The 15,702-nt window shown below is 41.8% G+C and overlaps 1 protein-coding gene across 6 annotated transcripts in view; it reads left to right on the forward strand.

Moving 5' to 3' along the window:
* The first annotated feature begins 7,861 nt into the window (after nt 1-7,861).
* Nucleotides 7,862-15,702, forward strand: part of glp2r (glucagon-like peptide 2 receptor) — a 74,574-nt gene continuing 66,733 nt past the window's right edge. For 5 of the 6 annotated variants that reach the window (XM_088000455.1, XM_088000453.1, XM_088000456.1 and 2 more), the window contains exon 1: nt 7,862-8,277. In XM_088000455.1, the coding sequence (XP_087856581.1) occupies nt 8,170-8,277 (108 nt within the window). In that variant the 5' untranslated portion in view covers nt 7,862-8,169. The remainder of the gene's footprint in view (nt 8,278-15,702) is intronic. The other variant, XM_088000457.1, reaches the window with a different exon arrangement.

Genomic DNA, 15,702 nt, shown 5'->3' on the forward strand with positions numbered 1-15,702 from the left:
TCTTAATCTTAACTGTACTCTCTTGTTGGTTTAAAGGTCTCTGCACTTTTAAAAAATATGATGGTGGTGCTATGGGCTAGTTTATCAATCTTCTGTCCATATAGGTTGCATTCCAAAAATATCTTCAAACCAACTCTAAGCACAACTGCACTTGGAAAAATAATTGAGTCTTACCACATGCTTCCCTCACGGTGGGTTCTCAATCAAATCCTACTTATTGGAAGCAATTAACTAAAGGAGTTCAGATGTTTTTCCAATGTTGTACTGGCAAGTAATTATTGCACATTGCTCAAGGCAGCAGAAGAGATGGGGAAGTGATCAGCAAAAACTGGCCAATAAGGCAAAGAAGTATCATGCTGAAAAGCTAATAATCAATTTAATAATAAAAGCAGGAGGTGCTGGAAACAGTCAACAGGTTAGCATCAGAGGAAAAAGAAGCAGAAGTTTCTGGTTTAGCTCAGATTTCGAACATCAGCTGTATTTTGGTTTTGTTTCAGATGTGTTCAGAGCAGGAGGAGAGAGTGCCCACTATCAATCACTCAGAATGAAATGCAATCTAATCTTCTTCACTATATCTCCCCTTCTCACAGATGATACAGTCTCTGTTGAGTTAGAAGTTGCAGATGGGAGAAGGATTTGCATCTTTCTTTCAAACGCTCATCCTATCCCCTCAGCACAGCCTTCAACTTGGGTATTTTCTCAATTTTAAACACCTATCACAAGTTGGCAGAGCAGTGGTGGAAAAGTAAGAGGTAGAAGATCGGAAAGGCGATAAAGTGGAACAAATAATGTAATTCACTCTTATGGTTACAGGTATTAAAGGATAGCCTAGATTTGGAATCTGCATTTGATAAGAGAGAGCAGGTACAAGTGGCCTGGAGGCAGGGCAAGTGGCATAGGTAGGACAGGTGCCCTTGTCAGATGGTGAATGCCTGTTAAGAGATGGTAATGATTGAAACACTGAGGTCAAAATAACAATGATGTGGTCAAATCAGCATGGCATGTGAATTAAAGTCACTTTTCGTTCTTCTGGCATTTTTACATACGCGCTAACAATCTCAACAAAATGTCAGCTGGACAACTCATAGGAACACTTCGAGAGTGCCTTTGCACCACAGACACCATTTTGTTCATGAAGGTGTTCTCCTAATGCCAAATGAAATGCTAAGAAGCTGACATTCATAGCCCACACCTATACTTTTGTGTACACCTGAGTATTTGACCGACAGAAGTTTTCCCCTCCAGGTGATAGCAGTATTGGAGAGCTGCCAAATCATAAGTGAGCCGGGCTTGGTGTGCGTCATTTCCTTTAAGAGACAAGATTTATGTGTGGCAAATTAAGAGATGTACCTTAGTATTCACAACTATTTATGTTACTAATGCATCGTTCAATTAAGCAAGTCATTACATTTGTTTCCGTGACGCAAGGGCAGCAAGAGCAAACAAGGGAAGCATTTGCTGAGCCCTGGTGGTGTCCTCATGGTCCGAGACATTTTACAGCAAAATGTTGAGGCGTTCACAGTAAGGTGGGGTTTTGAGAGCAAATGTACACTTTTGATTATCACGCAGGCCAATATCAGCATTCAGATGTTTGCTGTGGCTCAGATCCTTTGAATAATGAAAACTGTAAATGTGGGAGCACTGTTATTGTATCTGGCTATTGCATATTTACATTACTGGTGAACTGCTTGACTCAGGTTGCAACAGTGACTTAGCAGGAATAGTTTCTATTTCTGGACAGCAGTCAATGAGCTAGAATAATATATTGGTTTATTCTCGCTCTATTAGTGAGTCACTTAAAATAAAGTGGTAGCTGGGGGTTGTGTTTTGTAGCTACACTTGAGGTTATCAATCATGTAAAAGAGGAATACATTTTTGTTAAATGGAGGAAATCAAATATGAGAACTGAATAAACTGCCAGGACTCAGGTAAATCAACATTGCCATGAATTTCCAGCATTTTGCATTTATATTGGTCAAGTTCAATGTGATAAATCTGTGCAATGCCAACAAGAGGAGGGGAAGGTGTGGGTAAGGTCTCTGTGCTGTCCAGGTCAGTGAAGTTATAGATCAAGTTTGAACAAGCGTGCTCATGACATTGCTTCATCAAGCACACCCTTTTGATTATCCAAAAAATATTTTTGAATCTGACTGTTGTGTTTGGGGATTATTCGACCAGTCAAAAGGACTAGATGCACTTCTGGATGCTGCACCACAGAATTATTGGTCTTGAGAAGGAGTGTGGATAGGTCACAGCAACCCAGGATGGATTTTAAGAAGAGCTTACATGAACTGAGCACATAGTTCCTGTATGATTAAAGTTAAGAGATAAACCGGAGCCGCTAACCAATCAAAAAGGTGTCAGGAAATGCTTCTTATCACAAAGGACATTTAAAGTGCAAGATTCTCTTCCACAGAAAGCAAAGGATTCAATTAATACTCAGTAGTTAACACTGCTGCCTCGCAGCGCCAGGGACCTGGGTTCGATTCCAGTCTCAGGTGACTGTCCATGTGGAGTTTGCGCATTCTCCCCTTGTTTGCATGGGTTTCCTCCGGGTGTTCCAGTTTCCTCTTACAATCTGAAGATGTGCAGGTTAGGTAAATTAACCAGGCTAAACTACCCATAGTGTTCAGGGATGTGTAGGTTCGGTTCACTAGTTAGGGGTAAATGTAGAATCTGGATGTAAGTTTGCATGCTGAGCTGGAAGGTTTGTTTTCAGATGTTTCGTCGCTATGTTAGGTAACATGATCACTGATGATGATCATGTAAGCGTGCTGATGACATTGCTTCATCAAGCACACCCTTTTGATTATCCAAAAAATATTTTTGAATCTGGCTGTTGTGTTTGGGGATTATTCAACCAGTCAAGAGGACTAGATGCACTTCTGGATGCTGCACCACAGAATTATTGGTCTTGAGAAGGAGTGTGGATAGGTCACAGCAACCCAGAACCTCAACGTGAGCTATAAATCTTCTGAAAACTCCGTAAATGTTGAATAATAGGGTTGGGGAATGGGGCTGGGTGGGTTTCTCTTTGGAGGGTCAGTGTGGACATGTTGGGCCAAATGGCCTGTTTCCACATTGTAAGGACTCTAAGTTCTAAATTAACTTGAAAATAATAATGGGTAGATGTTTGCTCAACTACAGTGTTAAAGGATGGTTCGCCATGAGGAAAATTGGAAGTAAAATACATATCAACTATGATATCATTGAATAATAGAACTGACTGAAGAGGCTGTAATTTATCCTTCAATTTTTATTTTCCAATATTAAGATACAAAAATGTGGGCTGAATTTTACCAGAACTGAGCTAGGTTTCAATTTTGACAAGTTTCAGAGTGGATTTCTCTCTGCAAGTCTAGCTTCCTAACCTTGCACTACCCCTCTATGGTGTACCAGTCATCACATTCTCCCAAGAATTTCTGCATTGCCTGAGGTTACCATGAATGTCCCACCTTCTCAATTTCTCCCCTTGCCTGAGGCATGGTGACCCTCAGGTCAAATCACCATCAGTTGTCTCTCTCTGAAGAGAGAGCAGCCCTATGGTCTGTTGTAGCTATTGTGACTATGTTGACTTTACATTTACCTTTTTCACTCACTATAGGCAGATGTGCTCCTCATTGTTGAGATCTCCTGGGTGCCAGTGCCATATTTAACATAAAATGGAGGTACCAGTGTTGGACTGCGGTTGACAAAGTTAAAAATCACTCAAAACCAGGTTATAGTTCAACAGGTTCATTTGAAAGTACAAGCTGTGTCCTATGTTCCTGCCCCACTAGTTACCTGATGAAGGCGCAGCGCTCCGAAAGCTAGTACTTCCAAATAAACCTGTTGGACTATAACCTGGTGTTGTGTGATTTTTAATTTTGTCCATATTTAATAGTTAGTTGTGCATCCAGTCAAGTACTGACAGTCCAGAGGAGCTCTGCAAACCTCATGGCCTTTGGCCCAGACATGTCAAACAAAGGAAAATTGGCACATTGATCTGTGCACAGGGACTTGAAAGTCCTCCAGGATGGGGTAGTGCAGGGGAGGGTTTACCCAAGACCAGCAGCAGAGACTATGAGACTAGAATCTATCAGCCATTACCAAAGTTGCCTCCTCGGTTAGTGCAATTTAAATGGTAGTGCCCAGCAGTTCCACAACAAGGTTAGTGACATTCTCCACTCCACAAAGTGCCAGCATCTTCTTTCTCTCACTACTGCCTCATACTCTAACGTTGCTGTAGCGCACTCCCATCAAACGTCATGGCCTACTACTCTCACAACTGCATGCAACATTTTCCTTCATTCACTTTCACCCTCTCCAATCCCTCTGAGATTACTGACAGTGGATGATGGCTGCCTACTTAGTATCTCAGAGCACCTTGGCCACTTACCCCCACATGCACTGACACTAGACACTTTCATCTCACTCAATCTCTCTCTTTGTCTCATTCCAAAAGGAAATGGCCCTCATTAGGGCAGGGAAAGCCAGGACTGGTGGTGTGGTGCCCGACATTCAGCTCCTTACTTTGAGGAGAGGATCCTGGCACTGGCTGGGGAAGACTATGTCTGCTCATGAGTTGATGGCCAAACATCCACATCCCAATAACCAAGTAAGAACCATTGGATGCCAAGGTCATGGATGGGTGGTGTGTGTCGATGCTGTCCTTGAAGTTAACAGTTAGTTACTGATGTGCAAATTGGAATGAACATGCTGGAGTCATGAAGTATCATTCTGATTTTCTCACCAGGAGTTGTCACCATCTAGTTTCTATTTATCAGAAGGGACAATGGGGTGAGATTAACTAAGACTGAGATGTTAATGAATGATAATGGATGCCAATAGAGGTCTCAGCAATCACTGATCAAAATCTCAATGCACTATTCAACAGTTGGTTGAAAAATGGGACTTTTTGTTCTTGCCTTTTTGTGAATCCCCTCACTGTCCACCTGAGATGATTTTTCCCAATTTTTTTCTCAATGCCCACATCATTCAGTGCCTGGGAAGACTTTGCCTGTGTTCTCTAGATCAGGCAAAATTCCATTAGTCTGCACACCTTGACCAGAAAGGCCGGTGAAAGCATAAAGATATGACCTCATTTTATGGTTTTATTGATTACTGTCCACTAGTGAATGAATTTGACTCTGTTGTGAATGGGATGGATATTTCATTAGGTGTTGAGGTGGTGCATGTATGTCTATATTAAAGATTGATTGGTAAGATGAGGTTTTATTTAGAAAGGGATTTAATTACTTTCTTTTAATTATCTCAATTGCTTTCCCATCAGACAATATGGTGTGTAGTAGTGGGAATGGATCCCCACTGAACTTGGACTCATTCTGACAAAAATTGGAGGAGGAGGGATGACATAGGATCCAACTGGGCTTGCCACTCAATACCCAACTGACTGCCTCCATCCTTCTATACACCTTCTATATCTTATATTTTCTAAAATCAAAAATGACTGTTTGTGATATTATTAAATGATTACTTGCGCAATATGTTCACATGACATTCTATTGCATTGTTAAAAGTGATACAATCTAATGTGAACTGAGTTAAAAAATCACACAACACCAGGTTATAGTCCAACAGGTTTATTTGGAAGCACTAGCTTTCGGAGCACCGCTCCTTAATCAAGTGATTGTGAGGTTAAAAACGGAATTTGAACTGAACAGGTTAGTCACTTCAACAAAGTTCTCTGGCAGGAGAGTCTCATGAATACTTAATCGCATAAAGCTATCATTAAATGGACTGACTTTGAGATCGTGCGATGTGGTTGTAGCATCCAGACCTCTGGACTAGGAGGTCTAGGTTTGAGTTCCATGTGCCGCAGAGGTCATAACATATCTGAAAAGGTTGAATAAAAATAACCTTAAACTAGCAGCTCAAGACATGTCAAATGAACGCAAAACTCACCTCGCATCTAATTGCTGCCTATGTTCTTCCTACTGTCACGCATATTAAATTCTTAAATTCTTTCTATGTAGACAGTAGTACATCATGACACAATAACATTGTTAAACTACACATAAAATATTGGTAAACACCTTTAAAGTTGGTTGTTACTGTTAATTTCAAAACATTGGTTTTCTGTTTTTACTTTTAACATTAAAAAAAGAGAAAAGTGTGGGGGGAGGCAAGTAAAATTAGAGCCAACAAAATCAGTTCTTATTTTAAAACATCAGAAACAAAGTTAATGACCTGCAAAACATCACTATGATTCATGCCAATCCATATATTTTTATGGCAGGTCTAAAAATAATGAAACACAGTTCCTGCCATTTCAACCTCTCTGGCTCCAAAATAAGACAATTTAAATGATGGGGTTTCAATCGTGCAGGTAGCGAAGTGATGTTGAAGGTTTTCAAAGTTTTTTTTCCTTTGCTTCCACTCCAGTCTTTATTTGTGTTGCTTTCTATAAACAGATTTGACTCTAGGCAGGTAATTAATCATAGTCCACAGGAAGTGGTTGAGGCCAAAATATTGTGTCATTTCTAGAAGGGCGTAGATACAGCTGGTGTAGCTACATGGATCAAGGGATATGGGGGAGGAAGGCGTTAGGGTATTAAACTCAATGATTGTATTGAATGGCAGACCAGGTTCAAGGAGCTAAATGGCCTATTCCAATCTTCTGCTTCTCTGTATCCTTCTTGATTTGAGAGAGCCAACTGGTTATGTAACCCCAGAAGAACCACCCTGTGTCAGGCATTGAACTGGCAAGAAGGCAGATCTCAAGAACATCTGCCCGCACAGGAATTGAGACTACATTGTTCTGGTTATTTTGAAGCATGTACTAATCATCAACTAATCAAATTAACCAACCCCATATTCTTAAATTTAGTAATTCCTATTTTCTCTTCTGTTTTCCCCATATGTTTTTTCTCAGCATTTTAATTTTGCTGATAAAAGACCGAAATTTTCGATCCCACTGTCTAGGTCTCAGATGTTTATTGCCTTCAGCCAGCTTGTAGAGCCTAACCTTCCAACAATTTAAAAATGTAACTGTTGTCCAGCTGAGGACTGGGGGCAAAAGTCTCAAGTGACAGAGTTTGTATCCTGGCCCCAACAAGATCCAGGATATTGATAACAGAAGATTTGCTGGAAAATTTCTGTCTGGTAAACTAGATAATTGCACACCAATATAGTTTTTGTGAAGCACATATACTTTTAAAGTCTGGTTGTAAAACGAATCTGTTGACGTTAAAATGTGAACAGTAACTTGCATCCATTGTCCGCAGTGTGACCATATCACTGCAGTCAGTATCGTGAGCTGTGCTGGCATTACTGACTCAAAGTTGATTTGCTGGTGAGATATCTTGTTGCTGTTTGCGGGAGCTTTCTGTGCTTGCTCCTGATATTATATTGGTAACTATCCTTCGTGGACAATAGAACGTATTGAAATTGCTTTGAGTTGATGCATTTTGCTTTGACTTGTATACCTCAGTGCTCCCGTATATTAATTTCCAACTCTGTTTTACTTCTGGGTGAGAACTCTGTCTAATTATTTTCTTTAAAGTTGTGGCACAAATGTGTCTGGTACCTGCTTTTTAAATATAAAATGGGGGATTTCAGGAAGATAACTTTCTTCCAACGTGGAAAAAGCCCTCTCTTGATCAATCCAGCAGTCAGATAAAAATCTAGTTGTTGAACTGAAATGTTGAGCCTGATTTTAAAGATGCCTGTGTCATGTAAGGAGCAGTAGTACATCAGTGACTGACAAATACAATATGCAAATACAATAATAATTGTGTACGTCTGTTTCTATGGTGACTTCCGTTTTTGGACTGTGATTGGTAGAGAGTTGTTTAGGGATCAGGGATGGGTGGGGAGTAGGACCTAGAAGGCAGTGCATAATTCCTGCAAATTCAGAGGCTGGACCTTTCTCTCTGAGGATTAGAAACTTGACAGGAATCCCACAACATTGAACGGACTTTCTGCTTCAATAACTTAACGTTGGCTGTGAATGAAAAAATACTATGTGGTCATGACAATCGGGAATTAGAGGTCTTGAAACATCTGATTGATGTAAAGAAAGAGCTAAGTGTCTAAAGGTAATTGTTGCAGATTGAAAGACTCAGAAGGCAGGTTTTGGAATAAAGTACTGTAAGTTTTGGACCGCCCGGAAGTGAATTGCAAGTTCTTTGCGGACTTTGATAACGGATTATTCTAAAGCAAACTGCAATGAAAATCCTCAGAGGAGACAGGGGTGAAGGAATAAGTTCAAACCAGTGGCTAATTCGTTTACAAACTTCAGTTTTCCTGTTCGCCATACACCAACAAATGATGCAGGTAAGTGCATCTGAGTATGTGCAGTGACCATCCAAGAAAAAACTATTCGAAAAAACAAAACCACGTTAAAAATATATATTAACACAGTGAATGGTCTTACCCTATTATTTGATCATTACTTGACACGTTAAAGGTAGAACAATTTCTAACGTAGGTTGAATTTTCTCCAGGGTTTTGTTTTCAGCATTGTTGCTAATGTATTTGCATGAAGTATTCGTGTGCATTTTTAACTAAGTCCTTAATCTGTTTAAGCAGACAAACGTCTGATTTAAAGTACTGTGGGGAATTTTAAATTGAGCAATGGAGAGAGAAAGAAAGAAGCTGCCTGAAGTTTCTCTTTTCAAATATATTTTCTCGAATAGTTCTCATTATGAGCACAACTTACATTCTAAACATCAAAAGTCTGTTTTGGGGCGCATGTGGTTCATAAAACTCTAGTAAATGTGCGTGAGTGGCTCTCGTGGACACGCAAGAACTCAGGAAATGAGGGGATGGGGGTGGGGAGTAGAAACAGTGGCTGTATAAGGAATCGAACCCTATATCCTCATGATATACAGGCAAAAGCTCGGCCAACATAGCTATCCCATTAAACGTTTCTTCGAATCGACCCCCCACACACACACACACTTCGAAAAAACTTAACAAAAGGCACAGGGCATAAATACAAATAAGTGGTCAGTATAAATTCAGTTTTGAGTTGGAATTTGAGTTCTAAATTATCCGCCCAGAATTGCTGGTCTCATGACATAACCATTATACTACTGTTCTGGGAGAAGAACTGGGTTCAGTGGCTCAAGAACCAAAACTACTCATTGCTAAGAGCCACTGCTGATTTGAAACATGAATGTCTTGCTCTCAATGGGGATGTTTCCATATTGTGAGAGGTGACTTCAGGTCTTATCTTAAGGCTGGACACACTAAATTTAACTGGAAGTTAAATCAGTTGTATATGAATTTCATAGGAGTGAAGTGTGTCCAGCACTGGTTAAACTTAATTTCAAAGACATTGTAAACATTGGTAACTCGGGGTATGCAAGATGCATAAAACATTGTATCAAGTGGCACCAGATTGCAGACAAATTCCATTTTCCGCTTTATGTCTTATGCAGACATAAAGAAACTACAGCTGATTGAAAAAAAATTTAGAATAACAAATAATTAATCCACAAAATATATAAAATAACAGCAGACCTCACATGAATAAGATATTACAGCCAGTGTTGAAAATAGTTTGAGGAAGTTGACTGATAATCTTCACAAGTTTGGTTCAAATGGAACCAAAATCATTCTCAAATCAGAAGTCCAGTCTTGTATAGAAAATTATATGATCATTATCATTTGAACTTCTGTAATTTCCATTTTTTTACAACTCAGTTGAAAGCCATTGAACTGTTTAAAGTAACTACAGCTATTGATCTTAAATGAAGGATTTTTGAACTTTTCAGGGTAGATATTGATTTTGTTCAAGAATTGAAAGATAATGAGGTGGCAGCCCTTTTAAATTTCCCTCAAATTTTATATCAAATGAAGTTAATCGAAAAGAAGTACAAATCAAGTTGTCAATTTTCTGTTATCTGTTTTACACTATCACACCAAGTATTCATTTACCCTCATGTCTTTTAAAACTATTTCTAAATGATGTCCCTCTACTCCCTCATAATTATATAATGCAAGAACACAATGTTAAATGTTAGATCAAAACAAGAAGAAAATTCCTCATCATAGTTTTGGGTGATTTTTTTTGTCTTTCATTGACCCTTTCTGTCTCTGAACTCCCCCACCCCTCTCACCCACTCCAACCTCTCACCCTCGGAACGCGCAGCCCTCCACTCCCTCCATTGCAACCCCAACCTCACTATCAAACCAGCAGACAAGGGAGGCGCGGTAGTAGTTTGGCGCACCGACCTTTACACCGCTGAGGCCAAATGCCAGCTCGCAGATACCTCCTCCTCCTGCCCCCTTGACCATGACCCCACCCCCCACCACCAAACCATCATCTCCCAGACCATCCATAACCACATCACCTCAGGTGATCTCCCATCCACCGCCTCCAACCTCATAGTCCCACATCTCCGCACCGCCCGCTTCTACCTCCTGCCCAAAATCTACAAACCTGACTGCCCTGACCGACCCATTGTCTCAGCCTGCTCCTGCCCCACCGAACTCATCTCTGCATACCTTGACACGGTCCTGTCCCCCTTAGTCCAAGAACTCCCCACCTATGTTCGGGACATCACCCATGCCCTCCACCTGCTCCAGGATTTTCGCTTCCCCGGTCCCCAATGCCTTATCTTCACCATGGACATCCAGTCCCTGTACACCTCCATCCCCCATCACAAAGGACTCAAAGCCCTCCGCTTCTTCCTTTTCCGGCGTACCAACCAGTACCCTTCCACTGACACTCTCCTTCGACTGACTGAACTGGTCCTCACCCTGAACAACTTCTCTTTCCAATCCTCCCACTTCCTCCAAATGAAAGGAGTAGCCATGGGCACCTGCATGGGCCCCAGCTATGCCTGCCTCTTCGTAGGATATGTGGAACAGTCCATCTTCCGCAGCTACACTGGCCCCACCCCCCACCTTTTCCTCCACGACATCGATGACTGTATTGGCGCCACCTCGTGCTCCCACGAGGAGGTTGAACAGTTCATCCACTTCACCAACACCTTCCACCCCGACCTCAAATTCACCTGGACAGTCTCAGATTCCTCTCTCCCCTTCCTCGACCTTTCTATTTCAGGCGACCGAATCAACACGGACATCTACTACAAACCGACCGACTCCCACAGCTACCTGGACTACACCTCCTCCCACCCTGCCCCCTGTAAAAATGCCATCCCATTCTCCCAATTCCTTCGTCTCCGCCGCATCTGCTCCCAGGAGGACCAGTTCCAAAACCGTACAACCCAGATGGCCTCCTTCTTCAAGGACCGCAATTTCCCCCCCGAAGTGGTCGACGATGCTCTCCACCGCATCTCTTCCACTTCCCGCTCCTCCGCCCTTGAGCCCCGCCCCTCCAACCGCCACCAGGACAGAACCCCACTGGTTCTCACCTACTACCCCACCAATCTCCATGTACAGCGGATCATCCGCCATCATTTCCGCCACCTCCAAACGTACCCCACCACCAAGGATATATTTCCCTCCCCTCACCTATCAGCGTTCCGTAAAGACCACTCTCTCTGTGACTCCCTCGTCAGATCCACACCCCCCACCAACCCAACCTCCACTCCCGGCACCTTCCCCTGCAACCGCAGGAGGTGCAAGACTTGTGCCCACACCTCCCCCCTCACCTCCCTCCAAGGCCCCAAAGGAAACTTCCATATCTGCCACAAATTCACCTGCACCTCCACACACATCATCTATTGCATCCGCTGCACCCGATGTGGCCTCCTCTATATTGGGGAGACAGGCCGCCTACTTGCGGAGCGTTTCAGAGAACACCTCTGGGACACCCGGACCAACCAACCCAACCACCCTGTGGCTCAACACTTCAACTCCCCCTCCCACTCCACCAAGGATATGCAGGTCTTTGGACTCCTCCATCGCCAGACCACAACAACACGACGGTTGGAGGAAGAGCACCTCATCTTCCGCCGAGGAACCCTCCAACCACAAGGGATGTACTCGGATTTCACCAGTTTCCTCATTTCCCCTCCCCCCACCTTGTCTCAGTCAAATCCCTCGAACTCAGCACCGCCTTCCTAACCTGCAATCTTCTTCCTGACCTCTCCGCCCCCACCCCAGTCTGACCTATCACCCTCACCTTGACCTCTTTCCACCTATCGCATTTCCAACGCCCCTCCCCCAAGTCCCTCCTCCCTACCTTTTATCTTAGCCTGCTGGACACACTTTTCTCAATCCTGAAGAAGGGCTTATGCCCGAAACGTCGATTCTCCTGTTCCCTGGATGCTGCCTGACCTGCTGCGCTGTTCCAGCAACACATTTTCAGCCCTTTCTGTCTCTTGTCTTAGTTTTATATGAGTCGTGATGGGATGCAATGTGGTTTAGGCAGATTGAGTGAGTAGGTTAGAGAATATGGGATAGAGTATAATAAGGATTTATGATATTTGTTACTTTGGCAGCAGGAGCAAATATGCCGAGTTTTTTCTTAAATGGTGAGAGTTTGGGAAACGTTGATGTTCAAAGTCATCTTTGTTCATAAGAAATCTAGCATGCAGGTGCAGCAAGCAATTTGGGAAGCAAATTATATGTTAGCGTTTATTACAGGGGGATTTAAGTGCAGGAGCGAAGATGCCATGTTTCAACTATAGAGAACATTGTGAAACCACACTGAAGTATTGTATGCAGTTCTGGTCCCCTTACTTAAGGAAGAATGAATCGCTATAGAGGGTGCTCAGTTGGCTTCACCAAAAGGATAGTCCCACCATTGCAAAAATCCAATCAGGAGAATTCACCTGTACTCTATGAAGTTTGGAAGAATGAGGTGATCACATAGAAACTGACAGAATTCTCAAAGGAATAGGCAAAGTAGATGCAGAAAGAGTATTTTTCTGGCCTGGTTCTAGAACCAGGAGACACAATCTCAGAATAAAAAGCAAGCCATTTAGGACTTAGATGAGGAGGAAATTCTTCATTCAGAGGGTGATGAATAGTTGGAATTTTCTCTTCCAGGGCAATGGAATACTGCAGTTTGTTCTGAATCATGTCAACCAACTTCATTTAAGAAAAACATAACTTCAAAATTAGTCATGATTTGGAGATGCCAGTGTTGGACTGGGATGTACAAAGTTTAAAAATCACACAACCGCCTAATGAAGGAGAAGTGCTCTGAAAGTTAGTGCTTCCAATTAAACCTGTTGGACTCTAACCTGGTGTTGTGATTTTATAACTTCAAAATTAGTGGTGGTCTAGCAGGGAGATTCTGGTTATCTTTCAAATTGCAGTTCAGGCAGCTTCTTGATGGTGACTTAACTTAAATGGGAATTTAATAGGTGAATGTTTAGCTCTCTTCTAATGGTAACAAGAAGAGGTCCAACATTGCCCAATCAGAAAGTCTTAGATAGATTGTTGCACTTAGCTCTGACAATGGATCATGCTTACAAATCAAATCATTCGGCAAATACGCCACAGAGTGTTACACTGGGAAGCTCTCCATCACAATTCCTATTGGAAATGTATTATTTCTCCAGATCGATGTCACATTCTCTCTTCTTTACCAGAATAGCTGAATTTTGATTCCTGAGTGTCATTTTTTAGCTGACACCTTTTAACTTCCTTACAGTATGGAAGTTTCAGGAGAGATTTACTCAAAGCGTACAAAATGATAAACCTTTTGAGATAGTAGATTGGGAGAAATTACTTTCCAAAAGCAGAGCATCAATAATCCACTGGCAGCGATTTAAAGATCAATCTTGTCGAAAAAGGAACAGTGTTAGCAACACCTGTCAACCAACACTCAAGCACAAAAAATGTCAAATTTCAAATAATTAATTGGCAAAACAATGGTGGGGGAGGCGGGGGGGGGGAGTGCTGGAATTAGAAGGCTTTTTTAAAAATATAGTGAGTTGTTTTGATCTGGGTGGCTCTGTTTGAAGATACAGAGGAAGCAGTAACATTCCAAAGGATACATAATATACACAAAGAGTATAATCTGCAGGACTATGGGGAAAAAACAGGGGATGGTGAACAATTTGATAGGTCTCTATCAAAGACCAGGTATGAAAAGCTGAATGGCCTCCTACTGTGCTGTGTGAGATAGGCCAAAGCGTTTGCAATTTATAACCAAGCTTATGAAGAATGCTCGGAGATCCTGAGTGATCCATGCAAGCCAAGAAAAACGGTGTGACTCGGAAATAGTTTAAGATTGGGTAGTAATTTGGAACTGACCACACTGTTCACACCATATGTTCAAAACCTTGAAGGTTCACTGGTTCATTGTACATTGTTAAAAATCACACAACACCAGGTTATAGTTGAGCAGGTTTATTTGGAAGGACTAGTTTTTGAGACGCTGCTCCTTTATCAGGTGGTAATCCACTTGATGAAGGGGCAGCACCTTGAAAGCCAGTGCTTCCAAATAAACCTGTTGGACTATAACCTGGTGTTATGTGATTTTTAACTTTGCCCACCCCAGTCCAACACTGGCATCTCCATATCATTGTACATTGTCACCCCTGCACATACGTTTATGCAAACAGAAGTGATAACTGCAATATATTATAGCTGAGTTAATCAGTTATGAGACTTACCTCTGTATCTTCAGCTGTCTCCCTGTTGCTGTCTCTCTTCCCTTTCTGTCTTCTCAATGGCCCACCAGCTATGTTAGTTCAGTAGGTTGTCAAATAATGCATAGCTCTGTTGTCCATCCCATCCAGTGTGGAAATAAGATAGGAATTCACCTCATTTTCCTGGCCCCAAATATTATGTCTCTCAACCAAGATTTCTATCAGCTACCCCCACCTCCTATATTACTACATTGGTAGTTGTACTTTACAAGTAATTTAGATGTACAAAGTTAAAAATCACACAACACCAGGTTATAGTCCAACAGGTTTAATTGGAAGCACACTAGCTTTCAGAGCGACGCTCCTTCATCAGGTGATTTATAGGTAGTAAGCCATGTCAGGACATTCTGAGGTGGTGAAAGAAGCTGTATAAATGCAAGTTCAGTTCTTACCAAATACAACCTGACATGGTTGAAACCTGTAGGTGATGCGAAGAAGGTCCAGTATCACACACTAGAGCTACAAGGGTTAATTAGTAAAACCTAGACCATTTATCAGTGGTGGAACTTGTCCAAGGGTAGATCTCAGCTGTTTATGATACTAAACAACTGAGGGAAAAAAAATCACCTTGCTGTAAGGTGATGGACATTACCAAAGCTTTTCATCTTGCACTCATCAGGACAAATGCAAAAAATACCAAATTTTAAACAATCACAAAAAAACCTGCAAAGATGAAAATTCAATTCTAATTTCCTTTGATGTTACTCACAGAAAGCAATGGAGACTGTAGAATCCACAAGCTCCTCGCTAATTCAGGAAAAAAAACAAAAGCTTGAACATGTTTGGTTTGTTTCCAGAGAATGGGTCCCTGCGAATGAATGTCTGTCCTTTCCAGCAAGTGGAAATAGGTCATGTTCCAAACTTGACTGATTATCTTAAATAGCTGTTAAGGTAGCTATTGGTACACCCAAGATTGTTCAGCAAATATTTTGCAGAATCATCTCTAATAGTAGACAAATAAAACATATGGTTTCATCCAAACAACCTGTCACTGGGATGGATGGTAAATCTGAATGTAACATCAAAGTTGAACACACAGATAGCCCAAAATCAAACAGGAAGAGAAATTAAGGATAAACAAGAAATGATTTGCACGATGTGCATGGAATGGTCGTGTGGGTTACGTTGGGCTATCTGTCGCTCTCTCTCTCTTTTCATTAGCCCTTTCTCCACCAAA

Source organism: Chiloscyllium plagiosum, unplaced genomic scaffold (genome assembly GCF_037043375.1).
Source record: "Chiloscyllium plagiosum isolate Xiang-an unplaced genomic scaffold, Cpla_swu_hap1 HiC_scaffold_25, whole genome shotgun sequence".
In the NCBI taxonomy this organism is placed as follows: domain Eukaryota; kingdom Metazoa; phylum Chordata; class Chondrichthyes; order Orectolobiformes; family Hemiscylliidae; genus Chiloscyllium; species Chiloscyllium plagiosum.